This window comes from Lygodium microphyllum, chromosome 8, assembly GCF_053477565.2.
Source record: "Lygodium microphyllum isolate KBCC chromosome 8, Lygodium_microphyllum_v1.1.10, whole genome shotgun sequence".
Taxonomy (NCBI): Eukaryota; Viridiplantae; Streptophyta; class Polypodiopsida; order Schizaeales; family Lygodiaceae; genus Lygodium; species Lygodium microphyllum.
Window position 1 is genome coordinate 143,141,014 of NC_141142.1, and position 26,649 is coordinate 143,167,662.

General features: G+C 43.9%; 1 protein-coding gene across 3 annotated transcripts in view; it reads left to right on the forward strand.

Annotated features, from left to right (window-relative positions):
* Positions 1 to 26,649, forward strand: part of CPSF100 (cleavage and polyadenylation specificity factor 100) — a 178,211-nt gene that overhangs the window by 33,492 nt on the left and 118,070 nt on the right. For 2 of the 3 annotated variants that reach the window (XM_087683646.1, XM_087683647.1), the window contains exons 2-8: positions 3,402 to 3,570; positions 3,652 to 3,748; positions 3,826 to 3,952; positions 4,057 to 4,172; positions 24,971 to 25,065; positions 25,162 to 25,313; positions 25,550 to 25,607. In XM_087683646.1, the coding sequence (XP_087539772.1) occupies positions 3,402 to 3,570; positions 3,652 to 3,748; positions 3,826 to 3,952; positions 4,057 to 4,172; positions 24,971 to 25,065; positions 25,162 to 25,313; positions 25,550 to 25,607 (814 nt within the window). Of the gene's footprint in view, positions 1 to 3,401; positions 3,571 to 3,651; positions 3,749 to 3,825; positions 3,953 to 4,056; positions 4,173 to 24,970; positions 25,066 to 25,161; positions 25,314 to 25,549; positions 25,608 to 26,649 lie in introns of those variants that run through there. The other variant, XM_087683649.1, reaches the window with a different exon arrangement.

Below are 26,649 nucleotides of genomic sequence, written 5' to 3' on the forward strand. Positions count from 1 at the left end.
CCAGGTATTAATTAAAGGAACTACCGCTTTATGTGAGTCATAGACCGGTTTCACCACTTGTCTTGGAGCGTGACGATCGACTTAAAGAGGTTAGTGCTAGTGGATCTTACTTCACTAAAGCCTTCGTTGCAGGTTTGGGAGGAGGGAAGAAGAAGAAGAAGAAATCAAAGACAAAGAAGTAGGAATGTTCTTTGGCTCTAACTCAAATTTAGAGGAGCCAAAGAAGGAGGATACATTTTGAGGAGAAATGTGAGAAGAAGTATCTTCACCTTCGTCCGAGAGCAAAGGGTGGATCTACATTGGAGCCTTCTACTCCCTCTACACCCCTTGTTTACCCATGAGTCCGTGTTCCTTCATATCCATGCTTTGGAGGAGGAGCCTTCTTTAGTGGTTGCCGTGTCTTTTGAGGAGCCTTGGTTGGTGGACAGTGGTGCTTCGCGTCATATGACTCCACGGGTTGATTTATTGCAAGAACTTCGTTCATTCGAGGGTTCTATCATTGTTGGTGACATTGTCTTAGTGTCTTCTAGTGGTATTGATACTTTGCCCTTATTGCTTGACCACGTGTTGTGTCTCCGCTCGGAAGCCCTACATGTTTCGGACTTGGGCTTTTCACTCCTCTCCATTTATGGCCTTACGAGGCTTGACACCTGTGTGATTTTCACTGAGCATGCCGTTGTTTTTGAGGATTCTTTTACAAGAGCTATCTTATTGACAAGTTGGCAAGAGAGAGGGCCTTACATGTTCCATTTCCCTTCTATGATGCAAGGTGCTTCAAGATAGTCTATTACTACACCGGTTCTTGCTTGTGCACCATCTATTCCATAGGTTCCTTCTTGTCCCCCACCCTCTCCTCTGGTGGTTCCCTTGTATCCCCCATCCCTTTCAGAGGGGGAAGATATCGGTTCTTGCTTGTGCACCATCTATTCCATAGGTTCCTTCTTGTCCCCCACCCTCTCCTCTGGTGGTTCCCTTGTATCCCCCATCCCTTTCAGAGGGGGAAGATATTGGTGAAGTGGTTGTGGATTTCCTGGCTTGTAGTGTTTTAGAGGGGGTTTCCCAAGATTGTGAGGAGCTTCTTTATCAACAGTCTACATCAACGAACTTCTTCGACATTGGCATTTCTCTTGCCACCTCTAGATCTATTTCTTCTTTAGCCTTCTGCCACATCCAAGATCTAAGAGGGGTTGTTGGCAGTCATGGTTGTCATGCCTTGTGATCTCCTGCATGTGAGCCTTAGTTTGAGAGCTCTGACATGAAACCCTCCAATCTGCCTATTGGCTGTTTTAACCAGCAAGAAAAGTAGTCGCTTGCAGCCTAGGAGCACTAGAATTGCTGTCGCTAGCTAGTTGATGATGTCGCCAGTCCCTGATGGGCCTTCTCTTGTTGTGGCCTACTTGTTGATCGCTCCAGATGGTTGTCACTTGCCGCAATTTGCTGTTTTCTGCTAAAAAATGACCAGTAGCCTTCTCTCTCTGCTCCTCTAGTTGAAAAATTAATTTGAATGGTTGAGACTAAGCCCCAAAAACGTTTTCTTAGTTTACATGGGTATTTTTCCCAAGTGGCAGCCTTCTAAATGGATTTTTTAGCATCATCCAGTCATTAAATTGATTTTAAAATTAAATAATTTTGAAAATTAATTTCGGCCCTTTTGACCCTGCTAAAAATTAAATTTGTCAATCCATAATTTCATTAGCTCATTTGCAACCTAGAGTGGTCCCCAACCTCTTTTGACCCTTAGAGTGGCATTAATCAATTAATTAATGCTAGTGTCTAGTGTTGTCCCACTGACACTTATTGACCAAACAACTACCCTAGGGTCAAAACTGACACCAACTGACCACCAAAGCCCAACTAGCATAACTTATCACAACTTTTGCTTTGACACCTGTTTCATCCTTGGGGTCCTTGGCTTGTTACCATGAAATAGCTGCCATGTGCATCCCATGTGCTAAACAATCTTGCATATTTGATTAATAACTTAATCAAATGTTATAAGCAAGATTAAAGTATCTCAAAATTTCATGTGCCTGTGATAGCCGACTAGCCCCAAATAATGCATAAAATGCTGTCGCCCTGGGGAGAATACGCCACCGTACTCCAACTGTGTACATATTGATTGCTGGTCACTGTGAAGGCTGAGAATTGACTACATGCCACATTGAAACCAACTAAAAAGGAAATGCATGCTCTAGATAGAGTCGCCTTCTTTGCCAAAGCACATGATAGACATGTCAGAGCTCCTAATGTCCCTATTTGAGTTGGATTGAGGCTTACAGGTAGGAGATGATAGTGCATGACAAATATGACTACTTACAATAGGACAATGTATATGCATTCTCTTGAAAAATTAACCATGCATCTATGCCCTCACATAGAACCGTTTGCCAAACGAAGCATCAATTGCAGTATATACTTTGAGGAGTTATCATGCAGCAAAAAAGATTGATCGAATCGCAAAGGTAAATGACCCAACATGTCCTGAAAGCATCCATTTTGCCGATGGATCATTTCTAAGACCAAAAGGTAATGATTTGAAATGATAGGTTCTCTCGACCCACATACTGGAGCATTATTGGAAGGAAAGGGCCACTTTGGCAAACATGCGCCCAGTGAGGAATCTGCAAAATGCTGATGCCAAGAGGTTGAGGAGATTGCGGCGACAGTTGTAGAAGAGAGAGATGATGCCAGGCAGTTGAAGGGTGCCCCAAAGAATTAGGGTTTTTGGGGGACCACTGGAATTCTCTCAGACCGCTTCCCTTTTTAGGGTTTTTTATTAATTAAGTGTGTTTTGGGGCTGTTTAAGAATGCAAATCAGCTGAAAAGCGTGTTTTAGCTCAATAGCCCAAGTATCGGATGCTGAAGAGAATAGTTTGTCAATCGAAGCTGGGAAGGATGGAGCGAAGACCTCATATCTTGTTTGAATGAGGAAGCTACATGAGCATCCCAAGCTTGGTGCTTGGGACCATTCATCACATAATGAGGTGAAGTTGCCTCCACTGAATACTTTGAGCACACCAAGAGGAGAGACCTTTCTTCATATTGGGGATTCTGACACATTCTTCCACTTGGAGGCCCACATGGTTTGGCATTTGAAACTGGCTGATTGGCTGCTTACTCAGTCCTTGCATTAGACTTTTGTATCTTTTCTTTGATGTTTATTGTATCTATGGAGTCCTTTGCATGACTTATTTTGTAAGTTTATCTTAGGATGATTTTTCCGTGGTGTTCATTAATAGAGCTTTCTCCTCTGGGTGTATGTTTCTCTTTTCTATACCAATATTTAAATAGGATGTGATATCTTGTTGAAGTGGAATCAGGTAAGCTGCTTGCTGAATCTGCTGATGTGGTTGTTGCATGTTGATTTTTAGCCCATTCTTTTGACATTATATGCTATGCAGTGTTGCCTCAACCATTGATGCAGTTCTTCTTTCGCATCCGGATACCCTTCACCTTGGCGCATTGCCATATGCTGCCAAAAAATTTGGTCTTACAGCAACTGTTTATTGCACACTTCCTGTTAACAAGATGGGAATGATGTACATGTACGATCACTATCTCTCAAGAAAGGTATGGAAATGCTCTCCATATGTGTTGCATCTGCTGCATTTTTATGTGTCTTGCTTAGCACGTGTAACATGGATTATGCAGGCTGTGTCAAACTTTGATTTGTTCAATCTGGATGATATAGATGCCGTGTTCCAGAACTCCATACCAATGACTTACTCTCAGCATCTTCCCTTATCAGGTAACAAATCTTCTCATCTTGTCGTTTACACATTCAATATGTTGCTCATAAAACTTAACTTGTTTTTTCGTGACCAGGTAAAGGGGAAGGAATTATCATTACCCCGTATGCAGCAGGACATTTACTGGGAGGAACCATTTGGAAAATCACGAAAGATACAGAAGACATCATTTATGCTGTTGATTTTAATCATCGCAAAGAAAGGTGAGCATTCACTGGTCAATAATGATTAATGTGATCTTTCAACACCATGTTTTGTTTCAGTTTTGACTTTCATATATCTTGTACGTATGAACTTTTTTGAGCAGACATTTAAATGGTACGGTTCTGGAGTCCTTTGTAAGGCCTGCAGTTTTGATAACAGATGCATATAATGCCCTTAATAACCAGCCGTTACGGCGACAGCGCGACCAAGAATTCGTTGGTAAGATCTTTCTTCATCGTGGCAGATCATTTTCTACAAACATTACTAACTTGCCAACACTTAAAAAGGTATTGGCTGTTTGAGTAGGATATCTGGGTACATAGTTCACCTGGTCCAAAGACAACTCACAATTGGGTACTCTTATCTTCTAAGATGGATGTGGGACCTAACTAGCAGAAACTCAACACATGCCATTTTTGCTAAAACTAAGAAGAAGATACAAATTTTGAGTATAGTTGGATTTTATAGGTATATTTCAAGTCTACTGCCTGATGCCAATGTTGTCTGATCTGAGTGTTGCATGACAATATCTTTGGGGTGCAGAAACCCTATTGGAGTAGTATGATAGCAGCATCCTTGCACCAAGCAGGGATTTACAAATGTCTCAGTATCTATGTTGCATGTATTTTTTTTTTTGGAAATAAGATAATATATGATAAGTCCATATCAAAGCTTAAAGATGGTAGTTATCTGAAGCATATGCTCACCCAATGAGCCATGCTTTCGATATGCTTCCTGTACAAGTTGATTGGCTGACCTAGTGCCTTCATCCATCCATCATGCAAGTAATTGGGTACATGATCTATGTACCATCTGCTATCACATTGAGCCCTTGCTTTGAGAAGAGCGACTCGTTAACTCTGATTGATCTAGGTCCTCTCATGAGTCTGTTGTTCTCTGCTATAAAAGTCTTTTTGCTACTTACAATCACCCCAAGTTGGATGTCTCCTCTGGAAAAGACACTGACCAATCTGGGTTTGAGAGGTATCTAGTGTTGCTCCCACTAAGGGGGCACTCTCTCCATCACTGTCCTTATCATGGTCCTCTTCAGGTTTGCTTCCTTTTCTACGTTAAGATTAGGTGAGAATTGAATTGTCTCAAGAGAATCACATTAGCTTAGCTTTGTCAAGTGTTTAGTTGTTTTCATCCTCCAAATGTTGATTGGTATGGCATTGGCCTCTTAACAATTTCTTTTTGTACTTTTTGGTTCATGCAATATGTAGCTTTGATCCGGTCCCAACTTCAGACTTTACAACATGTGACAAGACAGAGATTGAAGAAAGCTTGCAGCCAGCTCTAAAAGACTCAATTGGGTGCTATGAAGAGTATTTACTACAAGAATTTATAAGTACTAGTGTGATTAAGTTGGTGACTGAAGAATATTGAACGATGGATGGATTGGACCTCTTGTTCTCATCATTGGTATCCGGGCAATGATCTACTCTCTAACACATGGCATGATGACCGGCATAAAACCATTGGAAGCTCATGGGATTAGGATGATTCGGTTTGACATTGTCTACTCCACTTTTGAATAGGGTGGTATTGTAGTGGGGGAAGTGGAGGTGGGGGGCACATGCAAGGAAATGGTTTGTATGGTTGAGTTTTACATAGATAGTACTCAACTATTGGGCTTGTTAGAGGAAGCCCCTTCAAAGTCTATAATGGGATCTAGGAGAGTGGCTTTAGAGAGAGTCTTTTATTGAGAGTTGAGACCTTGAAATGTCTCATCATATCTTTACAATACCAATTTGGGGAGGAGGATTCAGATGAGCAAGATCAAAGTGCCTTCAGCTTCCAATGACGTGTCTTGCCACAGATGTGGTAAGTAGACTCCTTGGCTTTGTCCAGCTTGGACTTCTTGTCGTTCTTCTTCTTCTTGTTGTTCTTCCCCTTCTATTGGGAAAACAGACCAGTCAAAGCCTCCGACTTGGGAGCTTTTTGACCATTGAGTTGTTCCTCTTTGTCCAAGACCATTAGAACCAACTCCTCCCACTTAAGGGTCTCGGTCTGCCTTGAAGCAATCAAGGTAGAATAAAATGCACAGAATTGGGGTGGTGACCTACAGAGAAGAGTTATCGCCATGTCCTCCAAGGTAGAGTAGGGTTAGGGTAGCTCAGAGACAATTAACACAATGGAAATATGAATCAATGACTGAATGCTGAATAATACAATGCTCATGCGGCAAACAAACCATGCAAGTATGAAAATTGTATTGCGAACTCTCGTGTTGAGGACTAAGGCAGAGGTGTTGAGCGGGAGAGTGTGTCATACTCCTAATAGATCTCGAAACACAGCAAGGCAGCCTCCAAATGTTGGTTAGCAGCAAACATAGAAGTGTGTGGTGTTGGATTAGTGTTGGATAGGGAGGAGAGAGAAAACTGTGAACACAGCAAGTGGATGATGATGTGGTGGATTGATGGCAGCAAAACACAAGTATGAGAATGTGGCAGGCTGATGGTAGTAAAAATGCAGATATGATGATGTGGCAGTTCGAATAGCAGCCGTATATCACAAATGCAACAGTTTGACAATTTGCTAGCTATAGACAATGTGTCTGATCAGCAAACACATCAGAAATCGATGCAGACTGCATGGTGGAGGCTGGAAACAGGTGCTAGATGGATGGAGACAATGCTGAGCAGCCTCGGTTGAGATGTCCTCTACGAATGGTGTGTGGGCAGCGAAGCTAGAGGGTTTGAAACTTACAAAAACGAGATTGGAACTAAATGGAAGGCAGCATGCCTATTTATAGAAAGTTTTGGGACTTCGTTCCACTCATCGTTTTAAACTCTCTTGAACCATGCACCGTTTTAGGGTTTTCATTAATAAGCATTTTTGGGGCTATTTAAGTGGCTAATTCAGCATGTAGTGCTTATGTTAGCTCAACACTTCCCTGTGTTTTGGATCTGCATTTGCAATTCCCAAAGCTTATGGACATGCTTCTACATAGAAGAAGACTTGTTGGGACTCAAAGTCCTCATGTGAACATCTAGAGACACCTGCATTGTCATGGTCATTCGATTGTACATTTGATCTAACTCCAACCATATCTCGCGAGCCATAGTTAAGTGCTTGATGTGAGCAATGATAGTTGGAGTGCAAGAGAGAAAGAGGAAAGAATGGATGCGGGCATTCAATTTGTCTCAATGTGCTTGTACCTTCATCAACTCAGCTTTCTCATTAGCAGAAAGCTTGGAGACATCACAGTCCGTAGGATGGTCTATAGTCTCGATTATGAGCTCCATCAAATTATAGGACTCCAGTATAGCAAGCATCATTACTCAAATGTGGTAATTCTCCCCAATTGAGCTTTTGATATGAAGGAAGAGTTGTTAACATGGGGACCTTGCGGTTCTTAATGGCTTGAAACTTCGCGTCAAGTTTGGTAGACGTTGTCAATTGAAAAACGGGCACAAAAACAAGGGCAGCCTCCTCTGACTCTGGACACGGTGCCGGTGCTTGCTAGGGCTTTCTTTGCTTGTCCTCCAAGAGTTTCACACACCAGAGGCAATGAAAACTCAAAATTTGCTAAGGTTGAAAACAAAGTTTACTCCTTCACCAACATCAAAAACCTGCAAAAAACAACAACTTCACTCCTTCCCTACGCTTCACCTGTATGGCTCAGCCTTCGTAAGCTGAAAACACAAACTTTGGTTGAGAAGAAGCCTCCTTATCAGGTTTGCTCATGATCAATCAACCCTTCTACATTACTCGGATACCTTGTCAGCATGCGGAAGCCTATGGACAAGACTAAAAGACAATGAACACGAGAAGAGGGAGAGAGAAAAGAGATAGAAGAACACATAAATCTATAGTTAATGAATGCTGAAATGAAGAAGGCAGATATACAAACGGGCTGCCGAGGTATCTCCTCGAGCCAATCTCTCTCTCCACCACTTGGAATGACAAGAATGATGGGTAGGTAGGCTGCCAAATATGAATAGTTGTAAATAATGCAATCAAATAATCAGGGTGGCTAGCAAAATGGGCTGATCTATAGCAAAGGCTGCCGATTGCACACAAATTGGCTTATGGCATCAACAATTTGTATCCATATTGCCATGTGGCACTGCTACTTGCATGAAACCTATCCAACTTGCCCAGTGAAAGGTGATTGCACTTGGTGGCTGCTGAAATTGCCCAAAACTAAGAGGAAATGTGCTCAAGAATTGACTGTACCAAATATAGCTTGAGAATGTTAGTCCAAGGGGGATGACTAAACCTCTAACAACCTTTTACACTACTTAGCATTAAATAAGGATCAAAGGGTTAGCTACATAGCTTAGCCTATATATTTAGGCTCTATCATTTGTATTTTTATCTCACATATCTCAACTATCATTATCAATTTATTTATTTCAGTTTGTGTACTTGCAAAAGCTCTCTCTCTCTCTCTCTCCCCCCTTCCCCCCACCCAAAACCCACAGTGGAGTTCCATTGGCCATAGCTTGCTAGTTACACACACAAGCTCCATACCGAACAATTGGTTGACTTGCAGCTGGCTGTCTTGCACTCAATATAGGTCGAACTATTCAAAATTGTTGCCAAGCTTGAAATAAGGTTGCTCATATATACCTACCCATGTGCAATGTGTTCGGCTTGCATGTGGCTGTAATGCTTGCCTCAACATAGAAAGACAGGTTGCCGAGTATGGTTGCTCAACTTGGGTATAGACATGGATTGATAGAATGACATGCAAGAATGACCTCCACCTAAAATGTCTAGGAGAGAGAACTAACGAACATGTGAAAGCTCCTAATGTTCTTATGTAGCTTAGACTAAGTCTCAGAAGCAAGATATGACTATAAATGACACACATGTTGCTAACATCCCTTGTCTACTTGGATGTGGCATAAGGCCAATAGAGATGAAATTGGATGTGAGGGTGGTATGAAGAGTGCCACAATTGATGAAGTCCATTGATGATGAATATCAACCAAGGAGTATAACCAAGAACTATCACCAATGAGAATATGCCCATGTTTTGGATGCATATGGGCAATGTTATTTGGAGAAGAGGTCATGTGGCGTGAAATGATTTTGTCCACAATCCAATCTTGAGACTATGGGGCTATCAACCCAGCATCAGGTGGATCTTGTGAAGATGTCTCAATAGCCTCTAGATGTAGAAAAGTTGCTAATGAAGGAGCAACCACCGCTCCTAAGTCCTTTGTAGTCTTCTTTTTCTTCTCCTTAGTGTCTTTCTTATCCTTATTGGGGCAATTTGTCTTCTAGTGAATTGTCTTACCACATATGTGGCAAGTGGACTCCTTATCCTGCTTGTTCTTGTCTTCCTTTTTTTGCTTCTACTTCCCCCTTTTCTGGGAAGTTTGACTTGTAAGAGCCTCATATTTCTAAGAATTTGTACCCTTCAATTATTCCTCTTGGTCCATGACCATAGGAACTAGCTCCTCCCACTTAAGGGCTTCCGTTTGCCTTGAAGCATTCAAGGTGGAGTAGAATGCACTAAATCTTGGGGGAAATAGTGACAACAAAGTAATCGCCATGTCCTTCGAGTTGATTGTCTTGCATTTTGAACCTACATGTGTAATTGTTGAAACTTGTTCACATGCTCATGCATGGAAGCAGACTTGCTTGGGTTCAAAGTCCGTATCTACACCTCCAAAGAAACCCTCTTCATGATAGTCATGCTATTATAGAGTTGATCTAATTCTAGCCATATCTCCTGAGGATTGTTTAGATGCTCTAGGTGAGCAATCATGGCTGATGTGCAAGAGAGAAATAAGAATGAGCGAATGTGGGCATTTAGCTTGTCCCAATGGACTTGTACAACTCTGCTTTCTCTGAAGAAGGCAAGCTTCTTCTGCTCGTCTCGGACTTGCTTTAATTTTTGGAGGCCATTGAAATCTAAAATTTTCTGTGAATGGATGAAAACAAAGCCTTTCCTCCTGGGGCAGCAAATCCTGCACAAAAATGGCAAAATTAGTTACTTTCCCATGTGTCTCCGCTCGCTTCAGCCTTCTATCAATGCGCAGCCCTCATGTTCACCGTCGGACACTGAAAATGCAGCCTTGGTGTTGCACTGAAACCTGCTCTTTAGATCTGCCCACAATCGGTCAGCCCTTCAATGCTGCTTTGTCACCATGTCAGAGTGCAGCAAATGCGGAAGTGTATGACCCAGTTGAAACCAAGAAGTGAACACGGAGAGAGGAGAGAAAAAGAAAGAGGCATTAGAATACTGAAGTCTGTAGAGAATGAATGCTGAATACTGAAGGCAGATGTGTACAAAGGTTGTGTGAGTATAACCAGCTTGAGATCTCTCTCAACCTGCATGAAAACTGAAGTGTGGGTGACCAGGTGCAGGCCAGCCTAAATAGGCTGAATAAAATAATAGAAAATAACCAGGTCGGCTAGTAAAAAATTGGCCAATTGCTGCATAACTGTCCACAGTAAATAGATAATAAAATAATCATAAATCTGCAGTGAAAAATGCATCCTGCCATGTGGCACATTTGCGCAACTTGTCCAGCCTACCTGGCTTGCCCAGAAACCTGCCCAAACAGCTGACAACTGCAAAAATTGCTGTCCAATCTGCTCCTGTACATGGTACGACTGCATAAACTGCCCTGATCTGCCCTTTACATGCCTGTGCTTGTGTTGGAGGTGATCACATCTCTAACATTGTACCCTTGGGGAAGGGATGCTTCGGGTTCTAGTTTGGCTCTTTTGAGTAGATGGAGGCAATGCTTGCTACTAGTCTACTTGATTTTAGATCATTAGCAGTGTACTTTGATAGTGTTAGCAGTCATGTTTGTCATGCCTTGTCATCTGTTGCCTGTGAGCCTCAGTCTGAGTCAGACGAGGACATTAGGAGCCCTGACATGTTTGTCATGTGTTATGATGGGGGAGGCTAGACACTCTTGACTGGCTGTCTTAGGATGTGTATTCCCTCTGCTCTCTCTCTCTCTCTCTCTCTCTCTCTCCCTCCGTGTTCGTATTCCCTCTTCCGCACGCACTCTCACATGGTATCAGAGCGGAAGGAGAGTACACGGAGCTGAGATTTACGCGGGAGAACACCCACAATCTTTGCGTTTGCTGCTGGTCTCTTTCCCAACAGCCAAGGCGGCCCTTCCAGGAGGTCACCAACCTTGCGTTTGCTGTAGGCACCCCTCCCAGTGGCTGCCACGTCATCAACCGCCACTTCCTGCTTGCGTTTTCAGTCAGGGCGGCCACTTCTACAGTTGGGCGACACTTCTCCAGCCTGCGCCTTGCTGTTCAGGCTGTCGTTCCATCTCTAGGCGGCTCTTTTCCTACTGGAGACCTATTCCCAGGCTGCGTTTTGGTGTTGGCGGTTTCTATCTTGGTGACCTTCATCAAACAACCTTGCGTTTTGCAGCTCCAGGTGTCTGTAGGCCTCCCCAACCTGCATTTTGGTGATTGGTGACCATACTGCTTTTCATTATTCGGCATCGGCAAAGTTTTCTTTGGTGTTTGGTGTTTTGCAGATTGGAAGATGTCTTCTCATCAGTTTACGGGCTTTGATGACTCAGATGACGAGCTTTTGTCTCGACACTCATCTGAATAGAGGCGTGATTTCTATCACGAGGACCGTCGTCCGGAGTCTATTGCTCTTTCCCGTCCCCCTTCTATTCATGTATCTCGGTGAGTCCCTTCTAGTGGGCTGAAGATGCAGCCTTTGGTATCCCCTGTACAGGTACCCGTACTTCCTCAGCTGCCCAAAGAGGACCGGTTGGATGGCTCCAACTTTTCCCTATGGTCTTGCAAGGTGGAGTGTATCTTGGACTCCTTCGATCTTTGGGAGCTTGTTTTTGTTCCTATTCCCCGGCCTAAGGTGGATCCCGTAGATGGGACATCTATGGATCGTGCAGCCATATGGGATCGGTTCAATTCTAGAGCCAGATCTTTCCTCTTTCTGAGTTTGCAGGATTCTGTCCTTGTTCATGTTCACAGGTTGAAGATTGCAGCAGACGTGTGGAGAAAGCTCACGTCTCTCTATCAACAGAAGACGTTTGCCCACCGGATATCTCTCGAAAAGAAGTTGCGGATGCTCGCTATTGATGATAGTCCTTTCATGAAGGACCACATCAACAGATTACAGCATATGAGGGATGAGCTTGCATTCCTCGGTCGGACGATATCTTCTGAAGACATGACTATGATTCTCTTGACTCAGCTGCCATCGCCTCGGTTTGATGCCTTCTACACCAACCTTCTTACATCGAGGACCTGTGAGAAGCTTCTATGGGAGGAGCTATCCCCGCTTGTCTTGGAGCATGACGAGCGACTCAGAGAGGTCAATGCTAGTAGATCCGACTCCACTAGAGTCTTTGTTGCAGGTTCGGGAGGACAGAAGAAGAAGAAGAAGCCAAAGGCTAAGAAGAAGGACCGTTCTTCAGGCTCTGACTCAGATTCAGAGAGACCGAAGTGCCCACACTATCACAACTCTATAGAAACAGAATTTGTATTCTTTTTCATTAATTTGTCTATATAATGATTTATTAAATTTATTTCCTTTGCACTAATTAGATATAAAGAAAAGTGCATTGGAGCTGGCCACTGATGAGTGGTCACAGGTTATGGTGGACCCACGCGATGGGTTAGAGAAAAGATAGTTCACACTTCTACCTATATGGCCCGATTGGGCGCCTATGACTAGAACTCACGCATATCAGGGTTAGACTCGCACACAGAAAGGATTGATGCCTTGAAGTGTGGGCTAGATCCACCAGAACAGACAGTTACAATCAACAAGATGGCATGATCATGAAATGCTTGTATAATGTGCATGTGTGGGCTGAAAGCTTGAAATGCACATTTCTTTGCATAGGAAAGTCACATGAAGATTTGGATACCATTTTTGCGATGTACACGGAAAAAGCTTTCATATGACACCTATATTGGGGGGTCCCTAAATTTTAGGAGCCTCGAATTAGCCTAAAAATGCTAGTTCTAAAAAATAGGGATGTCATTCTAAAAATAGTAAGTTCTGTACTCTGACTGTGCTTACTAAATTTGATTGTTTCTATTCTTGACAGTATTCAACCCAAAAAGAAAGGCCATAGAGAAGAGATAAGTGTCAAGACACTTGTCACACAAGTTTCCAAGTGTCCCACCACTTGTCACATCTCATGACATGTGACTGGACACTTGTCTTGTGCTACTCCACTTTCCCCTTTTGTACTAGCTCTCCTCTCTCCTATAAATAAGAGCTCGTTTTTCTTCATTCAACATCATTTTTCTTTGCTGTAAACTCATGTACAGCATCCACAGATAGCCAAAAACTGGCCCCATCCATCCCCATCATCATCCCCCACTTCTCCTTATCAAATTCCTCCATATTCCCTCTTCTATCACTGCTGTTTTACATGACAGCAAGCCTGTAAATTCATTACAGCACCTCCTTCTCGAGCTCTTTCTTCCATTTTAGCAACAAGAAGCAAGCCCTATCCGTGTACTGCTGATCAACAATGGAGAAAGGCTGATTTTCCCTTTTTCTTCTCTCATACTGTAAAGAAATCAGTTCTTATCATTGCATAATAGATAATGCATGTGTGTTTGTACATCTTTGCATGATCTTGTGAGAGTGAGAATTACTTCTTCTCACTCCCAGGTTGATTGTAACTGAGCTCTTTCCTAAGGGACTTGGGTTGAGCATAAATACATTCCTTCGAAGGGGGGGGGGGGGGGGGGGTTTTGCCCATCTTCAACCCTCAATCTTGTCTCCATTACTTTTACATTTTCATGGCTGTAATTTTATGAGTAATTTTCATTTTCAGCTTTAAGTGTTCATTCTCTTTTATATTAAATCCCGAAAGTAAGTGAATATCATAATTGTTAAGCATACTACGTTGTTCGGGGCGTTTGCACACACTGTGGGTAAGGGACACATCCCGAGGAGAAAGGCTGGAAGAAGTACCCTCACCTTCATCCGGGAGCGAAGGGTGGATCTACATCGGAGCCTTCTTCTACCTCTACGCCAGCTGTTACCCATGAGTCAGTGCTCCTTCATATCCGTGCTTTAGAGAAGGATCCTTTTTTCGTGGCTGCAGTGTCTTCTGCGCAGCCTTGGTTAGTGGACAGTGGTGCTTTGAGTCATACGACTCCCCGAGGTGATTTGTTAGAGGATCTCTATCCATCAGAGGGTTTAGTCACTGTTGGTGACATTTTATCGGTGCCTATTAGTGGTATTGGCACATTGCCTTTGTTTACCGACCGACCTTCGAGCTCCTTTTCACAGGCCCTACATATTCCAGATTTGGGCCTTCCCCTCCTCTCAGTTTATGGCCTTATGAGGCTTGGCACATGAGTGATCTTCACCGAGCATGCCGTTGTTATTGAGGATTCTTTTACAGGAGCTATCTTATCTACAGGTTGGCAGGAGAGCGGGCTTTATAGGCTCCATTCCCCTTCTTTGATGCAGGGTCCTCCAAGGCAGTCTATTGCTACACCCGTTCCCGCTTGTGCACCTTCTATTCCACGGGTTCCTTCCCATCCCCCACCTTCTCCTCCGGTGGTTCCCTCGTATCCCCCATCCCTTTCAGAGAGGGACGATCTCAGTGATGCGGTTGTGGATTCCCTGGCCCCTAGTGTTTTAGAGGGGGATTCCCAGGATCGTGAGGAGCTCCTTCAGCAGCAGTCTACATCGACGGACTTCATCGACATTGGCATTCCTCTTGCCACCCCAAGATCTATTTCCTCTTCGGCCTTCAGCCACATCCAGGATCTGAGAGGGGGTGTTAGCAGTCATGTTTGTCATGCCTTGTCATGTGCTGCCTGTGAGCCTCAATCTGAGTCAGACGAGGACATTAGGAGCCCTGACATGTCTGTCATGTGTTATGATGGGGGAGGCTAGTCACTCTTGATTGGCTGTCTTAGGATGTGTATTTCTTTTTGGCCTCCTTTAGTGCCACTTTTTTGGTCACTGATGTGGGGCCCCCATTTTAGGGCATTTTTAGGGTTTGCGCCCATTTTAGGGTTAGGGTTAGGGTTTGTCCTTTTGCCTATTTATAGGCAGTCCCCTCCCCACTTGATCACTTGTCTTCTTGCAGATTCCGACACTCCTTCCCTGTGGTGGTGCTGCCATCATCATCAGCCTAATCTGGTGTCCTCACTGACGCTGTGGGTTGCGTGCAGGGACTGATCAGTCTCCTTCTGCCTTCCCATTTGTATTCAGCATTCATTTCAGTCAGTGCAGATTTCTCTTCCTTATTTTCTGCTGTCTCTCTCTCTCTCCCCCCCTCCGTATTCGTATTCCCTCTTCCGCAGCGCACTCTCACAGATAGATGGATTTTGGGCTGAGACTACTCATCACTCGGGGATGGCATCGCCATCACTAGCTTCTTTTCTTGCCTCCATGAGTACTTCACTTCATATCTACCCAAGTTTGGTAGCCCCTTTGGCCATGTTATGCAAAGAGATAGGACCTTTGCTGGTGTTGTTACAGAGGGCTCACATCGATACCCATCTATTAGAGTTATCGTGCTAGCAAGGTCTTCACACACCCTCCCTCAAACCATGAGGATACCCTTCATCCATGGGGGACTTTCTCATACAATCGGAGTCATATACATGATTCTAGCTAGCCTTTCATTGGTGGGGATGACTGGACACTTAGTGGTTGAATGCTCCCAATTGTGACAGCAATAGGTCTCCTTCAAGGATGAGGGAGGTGTTGAGCTACAATATTCATTACTTGTTGATTAGCCTCTTAAACAACCCCAAAACACACTAAAAATGCTATTTTAGAGCAAAATCCTAAAACAGGGAGCGGTTCGAGAGAGTTCAGTGGAAACCCTAAAATAGGGAGCAGTTAGAGAGAGTTTAGTGGAAACCCTAATTTTTGGGGTGCCCTTCCACATCTATAAATAGATAGGCTGTCCCCATTCAGCTTTTATCCTTGCTTGCAGGTTACACCAGCCCATACACCCTCTGCTATTGTTGGTCCCCAGTTTCCAACCTGCAGTCTGTCTCCATCTGCTGTCCAGCCATCATCGACTGCAGCCACATTACCTTCAGCCTGTCCATTGCTGTAGGCGATAGCTCTCAGCTGCTGGCGATTGCTCTAGATTGTCCCAGACTACTGTTAAACCTGCTGTCCATCATCTCTAGGGCCAACTAGCCTGCGTTTTCAGCATTGCAGGCCTTGGCACTCTCAGACACTGCTTCAGCTTGCTGTTTACAGCAGATTGTGCACAGTTTCCAGCCTCCGATCGGTGGTACACTGCTGCATTTACTAGTTTCCAGCCTCCAGCCTGCTGCGTTTTGGCGACCAGCCTGCTGCCATTCACTATTTAGCACTCCTACACTCCGATTGGTGGTCATAGACTTGGGATCTGTCTTCGGTGGATGCCACACTCCGTCCGTGAGCACACTATACACTCTTACATTCATTTACAGCATTCATTCACTTCAGAGTTGTGTTTTCTCTCTCCCTTCTTCTGTTATGTTTGAGTTTTGAGTTTTGCATTTAGGGTTTGAGTTTTGAGTTTTGCGTTTAGGGTTTGAGTTTTGCCCTCTGTGTCTGTGTCTGTCTCTTTGTGTTTTTGTCATGGTCGTATACTCTGTGTGTCCTCAGTGCAAACCCTAGCAGTTTCCTTCACATGGTATCAGTGCCGGTGCTCTTGTAAAGAGTATCTTGCGGATATTATGGAGAGCTAGTCTTTGTGCAAGGCACACAATACGACTTGTAACCGAATCACAATGTCCCAGACACCTTCTCTAGTTCCTATGATGTCTTATCAGGCTTCTTCATCATTGGAGGCCCTGAGACGGCATTATGGACTCGGTGAGGAGCACGACACTCCACCTTCACTAGATTTCACTAACATGATAGAGGAGGGTTGAGGAGTACTATCACAAAAAGTATGGTGATGTTTACACCCCTCATACCAATTTTGCTACCACATCCGAACCGGTTGGTGAGGTCGGCCACCTCTCCGATCATGGAGGACATATGACATTCGGGCGATCCATCTTCATCATCTCAGCCAGGTCCAATGTTAGGTTTGTACAATTCTTTTGTTTTGCATGAATCAAAACCCTTGCCTGTTTTTTCTTTTGAGGTACAGGATCTGGATGGCTTTGCGTATGTGAACTTCAATAGAGGGGGCTCACGAAGCAGACGAAATTCAAGTACATCTACAACTTTTGTTTCATTTGAGCATATCACATACACTTTTCACTTCGCTCCCATCCCACCCTCTTCTATATCACACATCTCATCATCTTTCTAAAACCTTGGATTACACTCCATATCTGCTTCACACACCCTAGGAATTGGATCTTCCATCTCTGCTCCTAGCACCTTTTCCTTCTCCACCCCATTCTCTACCTCTTTGCACCATGGTACTTCATTAGGGGGAATGCCACCCTTTAACACAGTGCCTCTCCCCTTTCAGCACATGAGCACACCCATTACTCTTGGGACGATTGTGATGGGCATCCCCCTCACTATCCCTAGCTTCACATCTCCCATGACCACTCATACGCAAGGGTTTCCATCCTCAACTTATGGTGCGTCTTCACACTCTCCTTGGGTTACACCTACGCAGGGATTCTCATCTTCTGCTCACCGTGTTTCCGTCCCACCTCCTTGGGTTCCTCATGTGGCTACCATGCCCATGCCTAGTTCACTCATTCCTACCTATGGATTCACCTTGCACACTACATGCATGCCTGGTGGGCACTCTGGGGCCCATTCCCAAGTGCACTCCACTCTCCCATCCTACCCACACTACATTTTTTCACACTATCCATCTCTGAGCACTACCACTCCTGTTGCAACGGCTAAGAATGCCTTTACGGATAAGACACGTTTTAACGGGTCTAATTTCACCACTTGGTCTAATTTCATGCAACAAGTGCTTGAGTCTCAGGGTCTTTGGGACCTCTTCATTGGTCTAGAGCCTATGTCGGACTAGCTCACCCTGATTACATCCGTCAATGGAGAGCCTGCAATGCCACAGCCAATGTTGAGTTGATGCAGGGATTGCTTCTTGAGTTTCACACTTAGTTGCAGCACTTTCCGTTCGTGTTAGAGCATTGGAGTCACCTTCTCGACCGCTATGCGGCTTGTGATCGTACTCAGCAACTCGCTAGATGCGAAGGCAAGCCAATCAAAGGGTGACTCCTCTTTCTCCGATGGAACCAAAGAATCTAGACCTATTTGGCAGCAACTCCCTAAGAAAAAACGGTTTTGTACACATTGCCAAAGAGAAGGCCATATGGACGAGGAGTGTCGCTCCAAGGCCCAAGGTCTTCCACCTAAAAAGCCTCCGCAGACTGCTGTGATTGCATAGTCCAGTGGGGCTACGCCCTCTGCTCTTGCTTCATGTGCTCCTTCAACACCCGTTGTTGTTGCTGTTGGACATGTGGCTTGAGTAGTCTTAGCGGCCCATCTCTTTCACTACACTTGAGGGATTGGCTGATTGGTTTGCCGGTTCCGATCCCGTTGCACTTCATGCATCCATCTCACCTTTCTCTCCACCTCGTCAGGCATTCTCTTGGCAGAGCCCTGCTATTGGACATACGCGATGGTAGCCACCTTCTTTGACTCGCATGTCTCTAGGTCCTTTCGGATACCCTAGGTGAGTTTGGCATTCATTTTTCGCGCTCTTAAAGTCGGGCCCATAGGATTCATTATCCTTAGTTTTTGCATTTTTTTGTCTTCCGTTCCGTTTTCTCACACACATACACATTTATTGCATTTCTTTTGAGTTAGATTTTCTTTCTGTTCTATTTTGCTTTGGAGCATCTCACCACTAACCTCAGTGTTTGCAAATTCTCATCTCTTTTGCAGGGTTTTGTCTTTCAGTGTAGGGCTAACTTACAGATTGCTTTGGTCCTCCTTGGGCTAGAGACGTGGGGATGCGCACTGTTCCTTTCATGGTTTCATCATCCTAGGAGTGCTTGCTCTTCTTCCAGCATGGCAGTTTTCCCTTCCGAGGTGGATCTCTCTCGATGCTATCATAGTGGTGACTTCTGCCTTGCTCTTCTAGCAGGGTGCTTCATCCATTTCATCTTCTTTTATTCCTTATGGTTCTCGGCACCATATGAAGACCGACATCAGGCTCCTCTTCCTTCTTCAGCATCTACATCCAGGTTGAGAGGGGGTTTCTACCCTTCTTGGTGTTCTACAAGCTTCAGTACTTTGTCTTTGATATCGGCTTCTTCCCCTTGTTGTACCTTACCCTTTGCATTGCATGATTTCATCATCCTTGTACTAGGGCGCTTGGGCAAGCCGGCCTAACTTTCAGCTCAGTTTTGGTCCTAAGAGGGGGTGTTGAGCTAAAATATGCATTACTTGTTGAATAGCCTCTTAAACAGCCCCAAAACACACTAAAAATGCTCTTTTAGAGTAAAATCCTAAAACAGGAAGTGGTTTTAGAGAGTTTAGTGGAAACCCTAAAACGGGGAGCGGTTTGAGAGAGTTTAGTGGAAACCCTAATTTTCGGGGCGCCCTTCCACATCTATAAATAAACAGGCTGCTCCCATTCAGCTATTATCCTTGTTTGCAGGTTACACCAGCCCACACACCCTCTCCTGCTCTTGGTGCTCCATTTCTAGCCTACAGCCCGCCTCCATCTGCTATCCAACCATCATCGATTGCAGCCATCTGCTGTCCAACCATCATCGACTGCAGCCACATTATCTTTAGCTTGTCCATTGCTGTAGGCGACAGCTCTCAGCTGCTGGCGATTGCTCCAGACTCCCAGACTGTTGTTCAGCCTGTTGTCCATCATCTCCAGGGTCAGCCAGCTTGTGTTTTCAGCATTGCAAGCCCTGACACTCTCAGACACTGTTTCAGCCTGCTGTTTACAGTAGACTGTGCACAGTTTTCAGCCTCTGATCGGTGGTACACTGCTGCATTTACCAGTTTCCAGCCTCCAACCTGTTGCGTTTTGGTGACCAGCTTGCTGCCATTCACTATTCAACACTCTTACACTTCGACTGGTGGTCACAGACTTGGGTTCCGTCTTTGGTGGACGCCACACTTCGACATTGCTCTGTCCTTGAGCACACTGTACACTCTTACATTCATTTACAGCATTCATTCACTTCAGAGTTGTGTTCTCTCTCTCCCTTCTTCTGTTTGTGTTTGATTTTTTGTGTTTGAGTTTTGAGTTTTGCGTTTAGGGTTTGAGTTTTGCCCTCTGTGTTTGTGTCTATCGCTTTGTGTTTTCGTCATGCTCATGCACTCTGCGTGTCCTTAGTGCAAACCCTAGCAGTTTCCTTCACAGGAGGCGATAGACCTAGGTTGCAAAGGAGCGAGGCGGAACGGTAGAGATGGTGTAAATGGTAGACAGAGGATGAGACATCGGTAGCAGTAGCAAGAGTGTGTAGACACGGGAGAATGATAGGAGCAGAGGGGCTTAGTGTCACAGAGACAGATAGAGGGATTGTGGAGAGTGGCTAGAGACCTTAGACCCATAGCCCGTGTGGTGCCACCTTAGTCTCCTATAACCTCTATAGATACTCTTGCCACCTTGGAGCCAAAGGTTTCGCAACCTCAGACACTGGTAGCCCTTGGAATGGTAGAGATAGTCCAACATAGAGGCAGTGAGATTGGCAACCTCCCAAGAGGTAGCATAGGTTGCGGACATGTCACTATCTCTAGCACTCCATGGGGTAGAGTCACTAGGGGTGATCCTATCATAGGTCCTTGACATAGAGTTTGTCACAATGTTACCAATGAAGGTGACATTGTCTTGTGGATGAGTTGTGATTGAGAAAGCACTAGAAATCCACTTATTATAACTCATTTGGAGCATAGAAACAGGGAATGACTGTTTGGGCTTGTAGGAATGGCCTAATGGACCGAAGACTCAAAGCATCAAGACAAGTCACAAGCCAATCATGAGTCCATGTAGGGTTCACATTCGATGCATCATCAACTCTTGCAAATCACAATCAAATCTCAGCCCTGTCCTCAATGGCAAGGAAACCACACATTTATATAGTCTAATTTCAAGGGAAATTGGGGCATTTAGGGAAATTTAGGGTGAGCTGGAGCTGCTGGGGTAATTGAGGCAATTTTAGGGTATTTGGGGCAATTTGGAGCATTGAGGGCTATTGGGCAATCAGAGAGGCATTGGGTTCATTTGGGAATTTGTGACATTTTTGGGGCATTGAGAGCAATCTAGGGCAATTTTGGGAAAGTCCTAGCAATTTGGGCAATTTGGAGCATGGGGAACTATCAAGGTAATTTGGGGCATTCAGGGCATATTTGGGGCATCTAGGGCAATTTTGGGCAGTTAAGACGTGCTGTTCCTCCCGTTCCCGTTCCCATTCCCGTTTCCTGACCTTTGTTGTTGCCCCCGTTCAAGTAACTATGGTTTGGAGATTTCTTTTGTAATCTAAACAAATACCAAAAGAGGTGCCAAGCATGTGGCCAACATGTGCCACATGTGGTGCACCACTTTGCCTTCTATTGAGCATGTTTTGAAGTTGCTGAATTTATTGTTTTGCTGAATTAAGTGTTTGCATGATTGTGGTTTACTACCATTTGGGTGTCCGAAGGCTGGTTTCATGGTTTCGTCATTGGGGCAACGCCATCTTTCTGAACAAGGTGAGCTTATGGTTGTCTCCAGGATCAAAAACATGCATTTTGGCTCGTTGTTATTTGATTACAGCAAGGTGTGGTGAAATGAGCATACAACAAGGGCAAATAGTAACGTAATGTCACCACAATAGTGGTTACAGGAGCAAGGAATACGAATCACCCCTTGAAAGGCACATATGACATGCTGTTTAGTCGCCAATGCAGGGAATGCTATGGGAAAACATGCAATCAATGGAAATAACGAGAATGCAACTCATTCCCATGCACCAAGGAAAGTACTGGATGTTCAAGATAATAATGCAATGTTTAGGGCACAATTGGTAAGTGCTCTTATGACATTGCAACAAGTGATTCAGTGACCCAAGTTTGTAGAGTCTATGCTGTTAAAGGGGAAATTGTTCTTTTGCATTCTAAACAGCCTAATGAGGCTCATGGACAGTCTTCTTAGCCAAAGGCATTGCATGCATTGGCACCAGTTTTGTCCAATGTACAGGGATGTCCAGTTCAGCAATAGTTCATTCTCATACACTAGGCAAGTGCTAGATGTTTGGGATGATAATGCAATGTTTAGGGCACAATTGGCAAGTGCTCTTATGACATTAGGAACCGGAGTTTGTAAAATTTATGCAGTAAATCGATGCTGTTAAAGGGGAAATCGTTCTTTTGCATTCTAGACAGCCTAGTGAGGCTCATGGATAGTCTTCTTAGTCAAATGCATTGCATGCACTAGTACTAGCAATGCCGAATGTACAAGGAACTCTACTTTAGCAGGATGTTTGTCCATCAAGGAATAATCTGCTGAATAAATCCTCAAACCATCTATGTATCTAAATTATTACGGGGGTGGTTTTGTTGGATAGGCCAAAGCTTAGCCACATGCGTGCGTGGGTGCACACACACACACACACACACACACACACACACACACACACACACACACACACACATTGACAATGAAAAGAGAGTAACAAGAGGAGAGAAGAGAGTGCTGGAATGTTGCATCGACTATGCGAGAATGATTGAATGAAAGTGCACTCCCCAAGGTACTACAATACCACGGTCCACATTCAAGGTGGGTGTTTACATGGGGGAAAAAACCCTTCTCTATGTGGAAAGTAAGAGGTGCCTGTGGAAAGGGAGCTTTCACACTAGAACAATGGAGGAACACAATAACTGTAACAAACCCCCTTGGAGTGAATGATGTGAATGTATATAGGGAGTGGCAAATCAATCCACGAATGGTAATAAGCCTAATGCCTTATGGAAGGCCTCAAACTTTTGTTTGAAAGAGCTTTAATAAATACATTTGTCAAATTGTCATGTGTAGGGACATAAACCATGTGAATCTCCATCTCTAAAAGTGTCATTGTTTGTGAGTAGATACATTGCTGTTGAGCTAAAAAATGCATTATAAATGAATTAGCTCATTAAAACAGCCCCAGAACATTGTTTATGAGTAGATATCATTGCTGTTGAGCTAAAAAATGCATTATAAATGAATTAGCTCATTAAAACAGCCCCAAAACATGATTATTATCAACTATTCATTAAATTGAATGCTTTGCTAGAGAGTGTATGTGTCCCATAAGCCAAACCCTAATTTGGGAGGATCCACTCGTCTATAAATAGACAGACTGCCTATCACTCAGCTGCATCCCTTGTTTTGCAAGTCCACACCATCAACTCTCTTGCTGCCCTATCCTCTCCAACACACAAGCTTAATATTAGTTGTTGCGAGGCACTTGGCGCCCTCTTCTAGCCTGTGTTTGCTGCACACTGTTGACATCATCAACTATCACCCTGCTATTGCCCCTATAGCTTGTGGTTTTTGCATTTGCAGGCCGCCTTGCATTGCATCGTCCTCCTACAGCTGTTGCCTAGCCTCTCAATGCTATCGGTGATTAGTTGCCATCATCTTCAAGCTGTTATATTGCTACCTTTACCAGTTCCAGCCAGAGAGATTGCTGTGTTTTGGCTTCTAGTGTGTTGCCCTTCCCCTTTCAGTCTCATCTCAGCTTGGATTGGTGGTTACAACACTCCAGATTAGCCTTCGGTGGATATTATACTCCGACCACTCCCTCAACCCTCTCCCACAAGAACCATTGACCATTGGAAAGCTCTCCCCTTGAGCATCTTGTACACTCTTTCCTTCACTTACAGAATTCATTCATTCACTTAAGAGTTCTCTCTCTTCTTTGTTTGCGTTTTGCTGCGTTTTTTACATTTGTGTTTGATTTCTCTATGTTTCAGTCGTGGTTGACACTTAATCTTTTGCAAACCCTAGCACATCTCCACAATTGCCACCGTAAGTATCCACCATGACGAGATCACTGACCAATTGCTTTGCCTAAGCAATTGAAAAACTTGAGAATTGCATCTATGTGACATTATTCACTTGATGTTGCAGAGAAGGCTTTGAACCACCAGCTAGAAATGAACCAATTTGCAAACCAACTCTGCATTTGGTTGAGGTGTGCTTTACATGAACACTTGTAATTGTGGGTGATAGAATCCCACCTCCAAGGCAAACACGTCCTCTTGCTGACAGTCCTCCATGGTTGGCACAGCCAAATTGTCTCCCCCACTAGGGCTAAGCACACCATCTGGAGTGCCATTGAGTATGTATATACCCAAAAGGGATGCAAACACCAATCCATGTCCTTGAACATCATATTCTTGAGAGCGATGCGACTATCCCCCAAAAAATAAAGGGCAATTTCTGTCAAAAGAGAGCCATGCCGCAATCCCATGTCATCTGCACCCAATTGTTGCACCAGCTCTTGTGGGTGCTTGTGCAACGAAAACATGTTCTTGACCAAAGCTCTAGATTGCTGCTCTCAAATGGTGGGAACTCTCAGGTGCAACCTGAACCTTAATGATGCTGCAACTCTGGATGTCAAACCCATGGATTCAGAACTTTGAGTATCATTGTCCCTGTCAGTACCTGAAATCAATGCTGAGTCATTGTCACTGCCATGAACTAACCATTGAACTCATTTCTCATATCTGGTCGCTGATGTTGAGGACTGTTGTGATGTGTGTGACCCTTTTGCATGCATTCAAAACATTTATTCTCCTTCCACAGCTGCTTGTGTTTCATCACAAGCTTGCCTTTTCAAACCTTAATGTTGTGCTGCCATACGTGTGAAAAAAACTTGTAGGAATATGTGAGGCTGGTAATTTTAACCTTGCCAATATTAGCTTTCCACATAGCAGCAGAAAACGAGAGCATGAAGTGTTGAACCCATGGCATGATCCACCATACGTGTCCTTGATGTACTTGACTATATTCTTCTAGCAATGTAGTTTCATGTTGATTTGCTTTCTTAAATGAGGACCCGACAAGGTATTACCCTTAATTCAAAAAGTGTTTGCTGCAAGTTGATTATTCTGTCAAAGTTTGTGAAAAGACTGCTAGCGTCTATGAAAAACAAGGGACAGAAACCAAGCTTTGTTGACTTGTAATGTTCAGATGCAATAATGAAAGTCCTCCGATCAGATGGGAATGTGCTGCTTCCTGTCGACACAGCAGGTCGAGTGCTTGAACTTATATTACATTTGGAGCAGGTACACCTTTGTTATATTAGGAATGTGTTTCATGTCGGTCATTGAATGTGTGAAAATGTTGAAGTCAAATCTAACATTGAATTGCCAAATTGGCAGTACTGGTCTTCGCATCGCTTTTCCTATCCCATTCTATTTCTGACCAATGTATCAATAAGCACAATAGAGTTTGCAAAAAGCTTATTGGAGTGGATGAGTGATGCAATTGCCAAATCCTTCGAAAGTAATCGAGACAATGCATTCCAATTGAAGTATGTCTTCCATATTTTATCTATTTGTTAGCAAGTTGACATGATTTTATTTTCTATAAAGACACTCTTAAGTCATGCTTCTGCATTCTATCACATTCTACACATGACATTCTATGGCTTAAACAACGGAAATTGACCAGTTATAAGTGTACATGTATTACACATTGTGAATATGGTATCTTTGTTGGTACCTCCTTTGCCGAACTTGAACCAGAAAGTCTTTTGTGCATGCACAGAGCCTTCCGAATATGTTCCAACCGGAAAGAGTTGGATGCTGTGCCAGCTGGCCCTAAGGTACGGCAGGAATATTCTGTTGCTGCTATTTTGTGTTGTCAACTCAATTTTTTTTTGCTTTTTTGAAACAGATTTCTTTTATTTTATCAAAACATTTCTTCTATTATTTACACATTAGGGTTTATATTTCTGTACAATTGAAATGATTATGCTCTTTGTAGGTAGTGTGACCATATAAGGACAGAACACCCGTGACCCAACTTTTGTCACATTAGGAAGGGGATGGGAGTAGAAGGTAGGGCATGTGATAAGTGATGGGGGTGTGCAAGGGACAGAAGGGAAGCACTGGCTAATGGTTGCAGGGTAGGAAGTTGTTTGAGTTTTGTTTTCGTTTTTGCTCCATACACTGGGGCAGGGTAGAAACTAAGAGGGAGAGATTGCAATATGAAGCAATATAAACAGTTGAACTTTAACTTTTTGCAACCTCTAGTCAAGCTTGGATTGCATTTTCGAGGCGGTTTGCTGTGAGGATGTTTCAAACATGGCAACTCTAAGTAGATGGAAGCTTCTTTCTGAAGCTTCTTTCCAAGTTCTTGTCTTGCCACCAACCTCTTGGATAACATGGTCTCACTATGCTTCTTGAAATTGAAATCTGGTGAAGGAAAGCTGGAGAATGACAAAGAGGAGTCAGCTTTCCAAGTTGTAGACTTGCCACCACCACCTTGGTGGTCTCACTATGCTCCTTGAAAAGGGCCGATGTCTCAAAGAAGAGCATCATATCACTTTTGACATTCAACAAAGCTTTTGTTTTTGTAGTGAAAAAATGTGTGGCTAGTTATACTACTCTTGTTGGAGCTCTCTATATTTTGGAATCCACTGATGTACACAAGCCTCTAAGGGCAGTTTAGGGGGGATGGGGGCTGGAAGCCATGGAGGAGGGGTATAGCACCAATGAGGGTGGCCATTTTGCAAATTAGAGAACATGCCATGGCCGCCCCAAGTGTGAAGAAAGTGATGCCCAAGCTCCCATCGGTGTTCAGTGTCTCCTTGTATTTGCTTCTAGTGGCCATGGATGGAGTGCATGATGGATGACCAGATCTCT